Source organism: Anser brachyrhynchus, assembly GCF_964034855.1.
Source record: "Anser brachyrhynchus genome assembly, chromosome: 5".
Taxonomy (NCBI): Eukaryota; Metazoa; Chordata; class Aves; order Anseriformes; family Anatidae; genus Anser; species Anser brachyrhynchus.
This window is the reverse complement of record NC_137699.1, coordinates 38,266,201-38,281,566: the sequence shown is the minus strand read 5'-3', so window position 1 is coordinate 38,281,566 and position 15,366 is coordinate 38,266,201. Positions and strand designations below refer to the sequence as shown.

Genomic DNA, 15,366 nt, shown 5'->3' with positions numbered 1-15,366 from the left:
CAAGATCGAGCCTGTGATTGTTCCTGCTGAGGTGCAACATTCAACACTCACGGTGTGATTAAATGCGTAGGCACAATCCGCATCCTCCTATTTCTATCAGTGACATCTCCACCCCTTGGGCTACTGAGGAACAGCAGACAGCATGATTGGTTTTTGGGACCCAGCTAGCCCCTTTGGGGTTAGATCCATCCCTTTAACATAGGACAATGACTGATTGGGGTATTAAGGCATCCTGGGGGAATAGAGGCTTGGGACTGTCAGTAAGGAAATCAGTTAAGCTCTCCGCATGCTTAGATCTGCGCTCAGAAAATAGGATGGTACTTGGCTGCATCTGCCTTGCTTATGTAGATGATGTTTTTTTTCAGAGCAGGGATTAGCTCTTATCTTGCACCTGGCATATGGGGCCTTCGTTCTGCATTAGAGACTCCAGATCCCATACAGCAGCGCTAGGACTCAAAAATCACTCAGACAAGAGGAAGGGATTTTTGCTGTGTTTTGAAAAAAAAAACACCACGAAACAACCCTGTTTGTCATCCCAGACTCTCGGAGTGTGAACTCCACATCCTAGTGTGTTTCAGGCTGGAATCAGAAACTGGGTTCCTGCTTTGCCCCCTTTAGGGCCACATGTTGTCCCAAGCTCAGCAGGAGCTTGTCCTACCTGGCCCAGACAACCAGGGAACCAACCAGTGGAGTTGTCACATCACCCTACAGATGCTGGGCTGCTTTCATCACTTTGAAACAGAGAACAGCCTCCCAGCATGTTCCCTGGTCAAAGAGAAGGAAAGGATATATAGAAGTCCACCCAAGAGAGGCACCGGACATACTGACCCAACAGAACTGGGGAGGCAGGCCCCTGACATCAAGAAAGGATTTGGCCCCTCCAATTACTCAAGGAAAGACCAGACTGAGTTAAGGGGGAAAATACTGTATTTCCTTTTCAATTTCCTAGGATGAGACAGTAATTCTGACAGCAAATTAGATTAAAAAAAGTCACACAGTTAGAGTTTGGTTTTAAAATGCAGATAAAAGAACAAGGGGAGGAGACCCAGCTCAGTGAAGGCTATGATTTGTACAGCAAACGCAGTCGCATCAAATGAACTGCTCCTCCAGCCTACCCTATGATATGCCACCCCCGACATGGTTTTGGGCCACGCTCCTCCCTCAGGCAGTCACCGTGGCTGAGGACAGACACCAGCCCAGAGCCAGGTTCCCCTGGAGGCTACCCTGTGGGCAGCACGAGGCATTGCACACCCCCCAGGACTGCTGGCACGTTCTGCACTTCCCGCTGGGATCTGATGCGGAACACATCCCAAACCCACCGCCCACACCACATCAGCTCTGATTAACAGGTACCCAGATGCCATCTCACTGTGCTGGATAAATCCTGCAGCTCAGGGATTATTCAGCAGGACCTCGAGGTGCTCAGGGCACTTAATGTGAAGAGTGTGCTCTCTGGAGAAGTGCCAGAATAGCTGTAGATTTTACAGCATCTATCTTTTTTTTCCAGTAGCACGCTGTTCTCAGTCTGCAACAGATGTCCTCAGGCATCCAGATCCAGGGTTACAGGTCTAAGAGCAGGCGAAAGCAAGCTTTGGAAGCAGCAGACATCATACCCAGGGTTACATGGGACAACGGATGCATTAGGAGTGTGCTCAGGTCTGTCCCTACTGCCCATGCCAGACCCCTCCACAGCATGAGCTCTGGTTATAAAGCCAAACCAACCAGCTGCAGCAGGTGGGGACAAGGGACATCTGCAGGCTAGGTCCCCCTAGGAAATCCCTAGCTGGGATTTCACCAGCTGTTCTGTCCAGTCTGGGGTCATCTCTTGTGGTGATCTGGTTCTCTTGCAACCCTCAGCTTTCTCTCACCTCCCTAACCTCAGGACCTGATCCAAAGCACTGGGAAACCAACATGACTACGTTCTCTTCCTCAGCATGGACTGGGAGCCTTGTGAAACTCTGTTCTGTTCTCTGTGACTTAGGACACCCGATCATCTTCACAGCTACTTGTCTCCTTGCTCACCCAATGTATGCCTACTGATGCCAGCCCTGTGAAGCAAGCCGCTCTATACATGCAGATCTTGGATCTTCATAATGAAGGAAGGCATGAACATGAGCGCAGCTTCAGCTCCCACCTCTCCAAAGCAGGAACGCACCTCACTTGGTCTGCAGCACAGAAGGTAAATGAACAGAGCTCTCACTATTAGTTACATGGGAGTGACATACCAGGTACGGGGGTGTTAAACCCTGGGTTTTGGAACCGGGCAGTGGAAGAAGGAGCAAATGCAAGCCCACAGCCTCCATGGCACCCTAGTGCCTGGAAGCCTCGCTGCCTCTGCCAACTGTCTCTCAAGTCTGGGGCAGTTCAAAACACTGAGGATAATGTTTCCAAGTCTCATGTGATTTAAGCTTGTAGATCACTTAGCTGCTTTGGGAAACATTACCTTCAGCTCGCTGGCTCCAGATGAAGTTAAGGAGGAAAAACTGGAAGAAATTCACCAGACCCAAGAGAACTTGGGTCAAGTGGTTTCGCTCAGCCTCCAGAAGAAAGCTGAGCTTTCAGGGACATGAAATCAAGTGACTTTTATTAAATACTACTGTGACCCCCCCCCCTTGTATTCTTACTCCCTGAAGAGTCCCATTGGCTGGAGCCCCCTACAAATCCCTGCCCTGTTAGGTCTAATAGGCTCAAGCCAGGCATGCTCGCATCACATCCCCAGCTCTCGCTAGTGTCATCACAACACAAAAGACACACTAACAGAGCCCCTGGGCTCCAAAACTCAACTCCTGTGCATGCTACATGATCCCCCACTGCTCCAGCCCAGGACATGCTCTCTCAGGACCAAGCCAGCACCAACTCATTGAGAAGAGGTCTAGCGATTGCTTCCTCACCTGTCAGAGGGGTGAGGGACTCCTTCCCCTTCCACTCCCCCACTTCAGTGACAAACCAGAAGTACAACCTAACATGTGGGATAGCTGTCTCCATCCTTCTCCCCCAGTGAAAAACCCCACAGCTCCTCTGCAGGAGCAGGGCCAGCCAGCTGCCTCCCCAGGAGCAAGACCAGTGCTGGGAGACATTGATTCTTAAAGCTGAACAATTTTTCTCAATCTTAAATACCGGGAGATACAACAGTAAGGAGAGGGGCTACTCCAGCTGGCATTATCAACTCAAGATGTCCCAGCACCACTTACTCAGAGGGGGAAAAGTAGCTAGCAGGGCACTAACAATGACTATTTTCCTGATAACTTTAAATCTAGTTCAATTTTTTCTCTTCCACTGACTGGGTTTCTAATCCTGGTAAGCTTTCTCTACAGCTCCTGTGTGTGCAAGTGTGTGTATGGCGGAGGCAGTGGGGGGGGTCAGGCGCTTAGACACATTTGGCAAAGCCAACAGAGTCATTATCACGGTCAAAGACAGTGTAGTAGGGACCAATGAAGACATCCCCCAGGATCCAGAGCGGGCCACCAGGAGGTGGGACGTCCAGGCCTGAAAACCCACTCAGGCAGATGGTCTCTCCTTGTGCAGAAACCTGGGGAGAAGAATGAGAGCTTCAGCCAAAGATCCCCACCTCTCCCCAACCTCAGGAGCTTGGGAATAACACCTACCAACCCCAGCTGCTTTTCAGCTGCACAGCCCAGGATCTGTAGCTTGTGAAAGCTGTGAAATCTAAGAGACACTGCTGAAATTCTGCGCTAGAAGTTGATCCCATATCATCTGATGGCTGACATGCCAGACCAGTAGCCCCTGTGAGAAGGCTAGCCTAATGCTACCAGAACTCAACAGAAAAGGGCAGAGGGTTTGTAGAAAGCTCCATAACTGCCTGCCCTTCTTTCCTCCCCACAACAGAGAGCGCATCGTGCAGGGGATCTTGATCCTGCAGGACCTTACATAGGTTTCCTGGACCCAGCAGCCACTGCCACAACCACAATCTTTCATGCTTTCCCCTCCCTACCATTAAGTGCCTGTTCTGGCTTTGCTTTTGGGTTTTAGATTTCTTGGTTTAGCTCCAAGCAAAGAAGGCAAAAGTTAGGCCTTAGGGAGAAGAACAGGCTGGCAGAATTTGCCCTGGACGCACCTTGAAGACATACTGCTCTCCGGTGAGCTGGTAGGGCTTCCCTCCTAGCGTGAGCGTGACGACAGGCAGAGATGACACCTTCTCACAGGGGATCACATACTGAAATAGAAACAGCAAAGGCTTCAGATGGCAGCTCCCAAGTCCTCAGGAAACAGAACGATCTTCCCCAGGCAGAACCACATCTTTCCCATCCTCCCCAAATACTCATCTCAGGGTGCAGAAAAAGCTTGAGCTGGGGCAAGCACACTGCTCCCACTCCAGGCTCCAAGCAGGGGACAGAGGGTTTTAAGGACAGTTCAGGGCTGTGGGGATGGAGCCATAGGATGCCAGGTTCAGCTCCCAGCTCTGCTGAGTCCCTAGGATCCTTCCTAGGGGCTCCCTGTCCCTCCAGGATTTCAGGGAGGAGAGACGACCTTGGGAGATTAAGTACGACAGTTAAAAACTTGGCAGGGAAGGGCTGTCATTTGCATCAAATGCATTTGTATTAAAGTGCCTCTGGACTCTCATTAACATGAATCCTTGGCCTCAGCCACAACTTGCACCCCTCTCCCCCACCTTCCAGAGGGGTGGCAGAGGTGACCCAAAGCCTCCCAAGGTTCACAAGACCCAGGCCCTGCTATTTGTCTTATCTCCATCCCAAAGGACAGAGGAGTCCCTGCTATGCAGGGAGCTTTTCCAGGAGTACAGGCTGGGATCAGAAACCAGGGGAAGCAGGAGACCAGTGTCTCTAGAAGCACCTGGGTGCAAGACACCCAAAAAGCAGGGAGTTTGCAGATGCCACAATGGCCACAGACTCATGCTGTGCCCCTCCCCAGCCTCACCTGGCCCTTGATGAGTGGTTTCGCACCAATTGCTGTCTGCAGCTCCTTCACTTCCTTGGTGGGGCCGGTGATGAGCGAGGTGCCCGTGTCCACGATGGCCTCACAGCCCCCCTTACACAGAGTCAGCCCATTGGCAACATCCACCCTAGGGAGAGATGCCCAGAGAGGAGACAACCCTTAGAGATGTCCCAGCAAAAGTGGCAGCAAAAGAAGAGCTGAAAAGGGGAAAACTGAGCCTGGGCAGAAGGGACACACATGGAAGGCTGCACCAGATACTTATGGAAGGTCCAGGGGAAGGATGAGCGCTCAGAATTTTGATGCAGCATGTTTGTTTCTCTACCGTGCACAGCCCCTCCGTGCCTCCAATTAAACAGAGGCCTTGCTACATGACTCTGTTTCTGCAGACACCCTGGGACTGCTATCTGCATGCTGGTGCAAGCACCGCAGCTGATGGGCACACGGACAAGCTAAGGGTGATGCATTAGGGGCTCTCAAATCCTGGTGCTTCTCATAAGTTTGTGCTACTGCTAAAAGCAAAGGGTTAACCAGGTGCTGAGACAGCTTGGGGGGTTGTGGGCAAGGGAAGGATTCACATACATTAAAAAGGCAGGAGAGGAGCTGCTTGGCTTCCTTGCCTGCATCACATTTCACAGCAGTGCAGACAGATAAAGCCCTCCAGCCTTGATCTCTGCAGACATTGCCAACACAGCATGGCTTGGGGAAGATGAGAACTAAGACCCTGCGCCAGGAAGGGCAGCAGTCCTTGGGAAAGAGGCACGCACTGATCACAGGCTGCTTCTCAGCTCCCATCACGTGGGAGAGCTCAGAATAGACAGCGGGGCTCGCCGGCCGGCAGCCCGCTCCCCTTCCCCCTGCCTCCAACAATGCATGCTGATTGCTGCGCCGTGCCCTTCAGGCAAGGGCTGCCTTCCTGGGGCCTCATCCTGCTCCTCCGCAGCTGCTGGCAAGCAGCTCAGCAACATTTAACACATGGGAGGCCTTCAGCCCTGCACCAGGCATGAGGAACGCAGGGCTGTCTGCACACACAACAGGACTTACGCATCCATGTGGACCTGCCAGTAGGCTTTGCGTGTGACGTTCACCCAGCTGAAGTCGCCGCTGTAGTATTTGGGGTCAGTGCCCCCAAGCAGCAGCTCGCCGCCTGGCTGAGCTGTGGGGTCTCTGAAAGAAAAACCGAAAAATCACCAACATCAGAGGCAAGGTGAGGAAAACCCCTCCAGGTGTCCCTGAAATACACACCAGGACATTTGGGGGTTTATAGTACTGTGCTCATAGTGTTGGAGAGAGACAACTGGTATTGAACTGTGTTGTATCAGTGTAAGGACAGGTACTCTGAGATAGGCTGAGGTGAGGAAGGGGAAACTGGAATATTTTCCAAAGCACACTGCATAGGTTAACTGTGCCCAACTCTGCTGCAGCCAGCGGCCTCAGAGCCGGATCCTCAAGGTTGCTGTCAGATAAAAGATTGCTGCTGAGCAGATGGGAAGAAATATGGTGATAGGGGAGGGATGGCGCTGGAGCTGCCAAAAGCAGCCCTCTGTCCTCCCCTCTCCAGATCTGCTACTTTTTTGGCTGAAGTGGGTGCTCAGAGTGCCCTGGGGTGGGCAGCACTAGGGGGAAGGCACTACAGAGCTTTCCCAGGGCAGGAAGAAGAATCAGCCCCATCAACAGCGTTTGTATGAGAAGACAAGGCCACGTTGCTTGTGGATTCTGGCTGCAGGCTAGGACTGCATTCAACCCTCTAACTCGTGCTGCTTTAGCTGCACGCAATCTTGTGATCACAACCCTCTTTGTTTTTATTTCCTCTGGAAAGATCCTCCCTCTCTTCATCAGAAGCAGCAATCACGTAGCAGATCTACCCAGCTTTTTGATCAGTAGAATGGCTGCTTTTCTGCTCCTTTTCCTTACTTCACACTGACACAGAAAAGGGTTTGGCCCTCCTGCTCCAACGACTGACTGGCTGACTGACACCTCCCCAACAGTGCTGGCACAGGTGGGGCTTGTCCTGGCAATGGGATGTGGTACAACCAAACCCAACAGTACCTGTTCAGGTAGAAGGAGAAGATGTTTTTCTCAATCAGCTTCTGCTGCATGACGTTATCAAAAAAAGGAGTGACCTTGTCCACAGAGATCCTGGGGAATGCCATGCCCAGGATGCCATCGAACTTGGCAGCAATGAAGGTGATGCCCGGCTGCTTCACGGCCTCCCCAAAGATCTGGTTCTTGATTTTCAAGTTCCCAAGCTGCATGGAGATGGGGACAGAAAAAGAAACATGAAAAAACCTGATCCACAGGACCAGGGTGGAAACGGGGCCTTGCTGAACACAAGCGCAACACACCACCATGCTTTTGCCCTTGCATCTGATGCCCTTGCATCAAAAGCAGACATCCTGGTGCCACTCTGCTTGGTGGGGAGAGTCCACTCTGGTCACCCAGTGGCACCTTGAGTCCCTGCAAAGTCCAGCATGTCCCCACGGGCAGGAACTCTGCTCACTGTCCACCTCAGTCAGCCCTTCCAGCCTCCTGCTGGGTCCTGGCATTGGCCATGCCATTTTGCAGCTCTTCCTCGTTGCACAGATGGCACTGTATCACCTCACATTCCCCTACAGCCCTTCCCTTATTGGCTACTGCATCCTTTCCCCCCAATTTGAGCAGCTCTTGTGCTGCATCATTCCTCAACCTGGGCTTTTTCTAACTCATCTGTGTCCCACCTCCTTGGGTGCCACATCCATACCTAGTTGGGACCACAAGTTCTCCTCACCTCTGCCAGACTCACAACCATCCCAGTATAATAAATATGCTCAGGGTATTACTTTATTTCCAGAAAGATGACCAACTTGCAGAGACCTCCCATGGCAAGGGAAGACCCAGCCCAGAAAGTGAGGTTGGCACAAAAGCAGTAATCAGAGCAAGGTGAATGCAAAGGTTGTGTCTGTCACCAGCCATGAGAAGGACTGATGTTCTCCACTGGAAAGCTGAAACACCTCTCCCCCCTCACTGGGTGCAGATCCCCAGGAAGAAGGAAATTGCAGAAAGCTGTCCTGTTGGCAAAGCCACCCAGCTTCTGGCTCACCACAGGCAATTTTAGCGTCTGTGCTAGGACTCCAGCAATTGGCCCTGTAGTAAACAAGGCTGGACTGAAAAGCTTGGTCTCTCCCACCTGATGGCAGATAACGATCCCTGTAAATGACAAACATCCCCTCAGGGTTTGACAGCCTGTGACCAGGCAGGCAGCACTGGCTTTAATGGCATCTGCAGCTTCGAAAGGGCAATTCAGCCTTGCAATAGCTAAAGCCACACGGCAGGATGTGGTCCAGAACAGCTCACAGTAATACATCCGCTCACAAGTCCTAGAGATCTCAAAAGCTATTTCAAAAGGTTCTGCCTCTTGAAGCTGAAATGCAGAGAGACCACTCTCTACCTAGGGCAGCCACTCAAAGCTGGTCCTGCAGCAGCTCAGAAAGCTCAATAAGGCTTCCACTGAAGGAAAATAGACGATAAGACTGGGTTTGTTTGAAGTCCTCCTCAAGAATGCAGAGAAATTGAAGAGGGAGGCAAATAACAGCCTGGCAGTGAGGTCTCAGCAGGCTTGTTTAAACTCTGCCCATGCTCAGTCCTGAGCAGGACTGAAATCCAAGTGCATAATAAGTGGAGTGCTGGTGCCAGATGACAGATCTGCTGTCTCCATCACTCAGCTGGCTCTCAGCCAGACACAGTGGCCACAAGTTTTTATCAGTTGAAGCATGAGGTGAGCAGTGAAGACAGATGAAGGTGAAGGCACCCAGAGGCACTAAGAGAGGTGGGGAGGGCTCCTCCTGCACCCATGGGCATTACCTCTGCTGTCCTTGAAGGACACCCTAAGGTTGGGCTTCAACCACAGCCAAGACTCCCCGTCAGCAGAGGTCTGACTGGACCTGCTCTTCGTGGGCGGGCAAGCAGAGCAGTGCCATGGAGCATCACTCCTCCACAGAGCTGGAGCTCAGCACCATCTTTGAACAAAAGTCAGGGCTGAGTGGCAGAGGGACTCAGGGCCACCCACCAAGCAGTGCCTTTCAGCAGGGTGGCAGTGCTACCACATGCTTCTGCAGCTCTTTCCACCCATCTGGACAGCAACCCCAAAGGTTGTTTCAAGGTGTCTGCACTTCAGAACTCCACCAGACTGTGAACTTGCCTATGGAAAGGAAAGCAAGGTGCCAGCACTGGAAACATCTTGGCATCCAAGCTGAAGGTCCCTGAACCCACCTTGCTCCCCTGCACCAGAAGAGTGATGCTGCCCAGGACCCGTGCGAGAGGTTTCTTTTGCTCCTGCCCAGACAGAAACCAAATGCTACCAGCCGTGCTGTTTGCCGACAGCCATCCCCACTCCCCCAACAAGCTCAGGCACAAAATCCTTCCTCTGTGCTGCTGGGAAGCAGAGAGCTAATTAGCAGGCAGGCATTAGGGTGATAATTACAGAAAAAAAGCTGCAATTTGCCTTCTGACTCACTTCAGCCCCTGCATTAAGCCGGAAAGTGCCTAAACCAGCCCACACTTTCACAGGACAATAAAGCCTGCTGTTCGCCTCGCTGCCCCGCTCCATGACCGCAGGAGCAACTTCCAGACCTTGTCCCAGAGCACCCAGCCACTCTGCCACCAACCCTGCTGGCAACAGCCAGCAGCACAGGGCCCAAGGCAACATCTCTGCCTGTGTTTTATAAGGCTGGCATAAGAAACCATTACTGCTACTTGCAAAATGTCTTTGTGCAGCAAGAGGCATGGAAAAGCTTGGGCGGAAGGCCATTGTCTTGTTTTTCGCTAAGTTAAACAAAGAATGCAGGAAACAAATTGCACAAGGTGAAACTGAAAGGGTTTCAAACTGGGAGGGCTGCAGGAGGTAGAGAGCAGGCGTGAAAAGCTACTGGTGGCCCCCATGGCTCTCCCTCACAGCCCCCACTGATTTTCAAGATTCAGTGAGCCCATGAAAAATCCTCTCCCCCAGAGATGGACCTGTACCAAAGGTGGTAACTTTCAAGCTGGTGGCAACTTCATATGCAACACACGAGCCACATCCGGTGTTTCAAGGCTAGCTTCAAGTTTTCCTGCTCTAAGGACAAGCTATAGAGTGCTTGCTCCTTGCTTGCCCCCAGCTCCAGGCTCTTCTTTAGCTTGGATGCTTTTCCTCCAATCCTTATGAAATCGGTAAGCCTACACTTTCCAGCTGAAACTAACAAAACCAGAAATACCTAGATTTCTGTGCCTACTCAAAACGCTTGGTCTCCCCACCCTAAACAAACATAGGCTTTTATTATCCCAGCAAGGAGTGCCAAGTAACCTTGGAGCACATGCCATGCACTTTCAGCAGCTGACACACTTGAGTTCACTTGTCCCTGGGAATACCCAGAGTCCCACGGGCAGGGTACCCACCCTTCACAGGGCAGAAAGTTCAGCCTTGTTCACTGAAAAGGAAATTGAGACAAGAAACTACTAGCAAACCAGCTACCACCAGCCAGTCCAGCAAAGAGAACGCCCAAGACATCTGAACATATGAGCACCACTCCACATGGAAAGAGGATGGGGCTGGCTCCACGGTGGCAGAGCCCATTTCTGCTTGGTGTGGCCATCAGCTGCCCACAGGGATGTCTGCTGCCATGACAGCAGCCAGCAGCAAGGTGGGCATCCCCAGCAACCCACAGGGTTGACATGCACTGAGGCTGGGAACTTTCCAGGGTCAGGAAGAAGAGGACAGCCAGAGCACATCTGCAGTACACTGTATGTATGGCTCAGGCTCAGTTCTGCTTTTTCTGACCCTCCGGTTAACCCCTTCCCTGCCTGCCTTTGCTGTAGTCACCTCCTCACTTCAAAGCACTTAAAAACACTGGGCTGAAGCATGCTTGATAGGAGTGGGGCACTCCAGAAGTGAGACCCATTGAAGTCAAACTGCTTTGAGTGCTTTTACCAAAAGCTGGCCGGGGCAGCTGGGAGAAATGCAGCCATTACTCACCGTGACTGTGTCCTGGCTCAGGTATCCTGAGAGGCTCCCTGTCCCATAGTGGATGGCAAACTCCGTGCCGTTCTCCACGTAGGTGCTGGATTTGGAGGCATCGTACTTGTGGTGTAGCACTGCAGCCCGGGAGTGGGAAAGATGGACATATGGCATTAATTCTCCTTTACACATCAAACGAGCGTCAGTCACAAGTGAAAGCCAACCCCAGAAGTAACACTGGAAACACCTGCACTGCTGTTTGCCTTCCCCACACCAGCCACAAAACTTTTGCTCCTCAGTACCCAGCCCCACAACCCGCCTGGGGCACCAGGACAAGCAGAGGCTTAGCAATAAGAAAGCAGGTTTGTCTACAACGAGAAGGTCTGGGGATCAGGCGGGGTGATCTAATTTGGCACTTCAATAGGATTTGGCCACAGCACGTTAAGAGCTTGGAGTGGCTAGTGCATCAGGGCACATCAGGCAGCAGAGAGGCAGATGTCCCCATGGCTGCCCACAACACCATGGAGAGCTGGGGGGCTTCAAACAGTCTGCTCCACACACACAAACATCTTCAGTTTATGGATTTGCGGTTTTTTTTTTTGGCTAAGGCTAGCTAGAATTTTTATACAGTCATTGATTTTCTGCACACAACACAAAATATTTTCTCAGAGAGCTGGGGCTTCCCCCTGCCCAGGGGGCCTGTCCCTGTGAAGGGGGTGGAAACTAACATATCCCTGTTTTGGGGCCTGGCAAGGCATGATAGAGCTGTACAAGGAGGGCACAGGTCCAGGTTTCCTCCCTGCCCTTGACAGCCGCCGGAGGTCACCTCTCCTGCTCACATTTGTTGGCTCCACAGGGTTCTCCACTCTGCTTAAGCTGCACAGCTGGGGGCTTTTAAGGGGCACTTTGCCATAGCCACATTTGACACCTGCATCTGTGGAGGTTTATCACATAGTAACACCACAGAAGAGGAAAAGAGAGAAAGCATGTGATTCCTTAGATGTTCTCATCCCAGAAAAGAGCATCTACCTGGTTCTCATTAATTATAAAATCCATGAACATGTAGGCACATGCTCCATGCAGCAATAAAACAGAAACTAGGACAGTTTCTATCAGATCTGGCAAGAAGCTGTTTTTTTTTCCCCCAGCATTGCGCAATGGGACAACAGTCTATAATTTGGGGAGAAACCCTGCGACCTGTGGAAGTGCTCATTGGTTCCTGGCTGCAGGACTGAGGCTGCTCAGGAAGGCTGGAGCTTGTGCGTGGGTGATGATGAGAGGAGAAGAGAAGCTTTTGGAGACAGGGCGTGAACCGGAGAGACAGGGAGGGCTTGGCACCATCTCAAACCTCTCCTCCCAGTACAGATCCTCCCTCCAGGTGGATCAGCAGGGTCTACCATCTGCACAAGCTACTCTGCACTAGCCAAGCTGTCCCCTCAACAGGCAGGCATGATAACGATGCAAGCCAGGGGCTTTCAGCTAATCATTGGGGTGTGGGATCTGCATTTTGGTCCTGATGTTGATGCCTACATCGTGCATGGAAGGATAAGCCATCCCACTTACAGCAGGCAATGTCCAGCAGGTGACAGTGCACAGACGGCACCCACAGGTTGGAGGAGCCAGTGTCGAAGACCACAGTGAACTTCTGCGGAGGGGTCCCGATGCCAATCTCGCCATAATACTGGGCCTGCAAAAAAGAGAAAGGGGCCTGTGAGCAGAGGTGCCCACTGATAACAGGGCGTGCCCTGCAGAGCTGCTCTGAGCTAGGGAGATAACCGCTGCGGTGGCAAGGGACAGGCACCAGGAGCCCCAGCCAGTACCCGCACACAAGGGCGGTGGGTGTCCTGGTGGTTTGGAGGCTCCCAGGGAACACAAAAGCATGTAACAGCAAGAGGAAAAATCACAGATGTCTCCCAGAGCTTTTTGGAACAAAAATGGGGATTGCTTCTTACGTAAACATTGTCCTCCTCTCACCCATGGCAGTGACATGCTCCATAAGGGAGGCTCCCTCAGATGTTCAAATCTGATTACAGCAGGTGGGAAAAGGATAATCAGGGAGAAGCAGGACAGGCCTTTGTAGGGAACACTTTTAGGGCATGAAGACACAGCAGAAATAGGAAGGTGGGCAGGCAGAAACATGGTTCACAGCAGGGAAGAACAAGACAGGAGGAGGCCAGGGCAAAGCACCTGCATTGTTGAAAAGCCAGAACAGCACAAGCTTGCCGGGAAGCTGCTGTGCTGGCAAGTCTGGGGGAAGAACTGCAAGTCACAAGCAGCTGGGCCTGCCGCAGCCACAGGGGTTTTCAGTGCTGGCTGGTGAGCCCCTGGGGTGTGTGGGAACTGAGTTTTTATCTGGGTGTACTCAGTTAAAGGGGAAAAATCCCAAGACAGGATTATCAGAGCTGCCTGCTCGGAGCTCACCTCCTGAACGGTTAGCCCTTTGGGGTTGCTCCCTGAGTAATTAATAACCCATTGCCATTAACCGCAACAGGGAGCCAGCGCTTGCTTCCACTACCTCTGGAGTCACCCCACCTAAAAATAACCTGCTACAAGTTTCCACTCCGCCACCAACAGCTACCATCAAGGTCAAACCCCTTCCAAGTGACAGGATGTTTAAACTCACAGGCTGCTGCCAAACAAAAATGGCCAAACCATTGCATGGCCAGGCTGCAGTGGCCCCATAAATCCCATACATAGACCTGTTGGGGAACATATGGGGTGGGCAAGGTGTAGCTGTGCCTTTTCTCTAACTAGGAGGGCTCCTCAGGCTTTGCTGGGTGTGCAGGGTCCCAGCAGTCCCTTATCTCATGTCACAGGCTCACTTTGTTGCCAGCAACATTTCAGGATGCCCTACTTCGGCGTGGGAGCTTTCCCATCCCTCCTACACTTAAGACAGCATTTTTGCTGGGCATGCTCTGGGGCAGCACCTGAATTTTTGGCAAGGTTCCCCAGCAGCCCTCACCTGGAGCATCTCCGGCGCGCTAGAGTACAAGGCAAACATCCCAGCTCTGACAGCACGGGGCTCGGCAGCCCCACGCCGTGGTGCAACAGGCTTTCGACATCGCTGGTTAAACACTCGCAGCCCTTCCCCAGCAAGGTGCCCGGTGGGGACAAGGCCAGCCACATGACGAGTGCAAGGAGCAGGGCCAGCACCTTCCCTTTCCCCAGGCAAGGGCTGTGCGTGGGACGCCTGCCCAGGCAGCAGCACCTGCGCCGTGGGGAAAATCTCATCTTTATTACCTGGGTATTATGGGATGGATGATTTTCCATGCAGAAGAGGATGGGGGGGACAGATTTTACACCTCCACGTGACAATGCACAGTGTGGCATTGCCAAAACCAGCCAGAAGAGGCTAGGAACACCAGCAAGCACACAGGCCCCTACTTACAACCATTATACACAGCAATTAGGGAAAAAGGAAAAGAAAATAGGTCACAGGAGCTGCAAACACAGCAGCTCCGTGGCACCAAGCTTATTATTTTTAACTTCTTAATGATGTTAAGCAACTGCAAAAGGCTTGGAGTGGCCCTACAAGTCAAAGCAAGAGGATAAAGCTCTGTGCACAAAGTTTCTCTCCCTCCTTCAGCTTTCGGCAAGGCCAGGCGCCCTGCTGGGGTACTCACATCCATGTAGTTCTTCAGGATCTCCGGTGTGGGCTCAGCCAGGTCAGCAAAGCCCAGCTTAAACTTGAGGAACTGGGTGACAGCATTCATGTCAGGGATCTCACTGCCCACCTCAGTCAGGACACGGCGCATGGAGGGGAATTTGGTCAGGGGGATCCTGCAGGATGAAACAGCTGGTTAACAGGGGCTTCTATAAGGGTGTGATTATGGGATTTACACACTCACACTGCCTCCCTCCCTATAACCCCCTTGGGAACACCACCCAAGTGCAGGGTGCACACACAACACAGGGACCCCCAAGCCCCTACAGCCCTCTCCTCCCTCACCCACCCCAAAACCAGAGGGGAGGTGGGGAGCCCTAAAACCCCACTCACAACCAGATACACGTGGGGGGGGAACCCAAATGGGGGCACCCCCCAGGGGGCAGAAACCCCAATAGCAGCAGCCCCCAGCTCCACTATTCGGATCCCCCAGCACAAGCCCAGGCAGGACCCCGACTCCCATCCCACAACAGCACAAACCAGGGCCCCCACCCCACTCCAACACGAACCAGCACCCCCCGCCCCACGCGTGCCCCCCCCTCACGGGAGCACTCCGCAGCCCTCCGCCCCCTCGCAGCCCCCCTTCCCCCGGCCCCCCGCGGCCCCTCACCGTATGAGGGCGGCGCAGGGCCCCAGCAGGGCGGCGAGGAGCAGCAGCAGCAGGACGCGGGGCCCCATGGCGGCCGCAGCACGGAGCCGTCCCCTCACAGAGCCGCGACGCCCGCCCCACCCCGCCCGCGCCCCCCCCTTTGTAGCCGCGGCCCCGGGCCCGGTCAGCTGACGGGGAGGGGCTGCGCACGTGTCACGTGACGGGGGGGGGGCA

General features: G+C 52.9%; 1 protein-coding gene across 1 annotated transcript; it reads right to left on the bottom strand.

Moving 5' to 3' along the window:
- Positions 1–909: 909 nt before the first annotated feature.
- Positions 910–15,326, bottom strand: CTSD (cathepsin D). The gene is made up of 9 exons (XM_080596088.1): positions 15,154–15,326; positions 14,503–14,659; positions 12,443–12,566; positions 10,898–11,016; positions 6,961–7,160; positions 5,956–6,078; positions 4,897–5,041; positions 4,076–4,174; positions 910–3,529 (listed from the first exon to the last, which is right to left on the bottom strand). The coding sequence occupies exons 1-9, from the start codon at positions 15,219–15,221 to the stop codon at positions 3,368–3,370; spliced, it is 1,197 nt and encodes a 398-aa protein (XP_080452214.1). The 5' UTR covers positions 15,222–15,326; the 3' UTR covers positions 910–3,367.
- Positions 15,327–15,366: the final 40 nt, after the last annotated feature.

Excerpts from the sequence above, each read along its gene's own strand:
- CTSD (XM_080596088.1), bottom strand. The coding sequence starts at position 15,221 with ATGGGGCCCCGCGTCCTGCTGCTGCTGCTCCTCGCCGCCCTGCTGGGG. Across the intron at positions 6,079-6,960 it reads TTCTCCTTCTACCTGAACAG|AGACCCCACAGCTCAGCCAG; the intron begins GTACTGTTGGGT and ends TTTTTCTTTCAG. Across the intron at positions 3,530-4,075 it reads GAGAGCAGTATGTCTTCAAG|GTTTCTGCACAAGGAGAGAC; the intron begins GTGCGTCCAGGG and ends TCTTCTCCCCAG.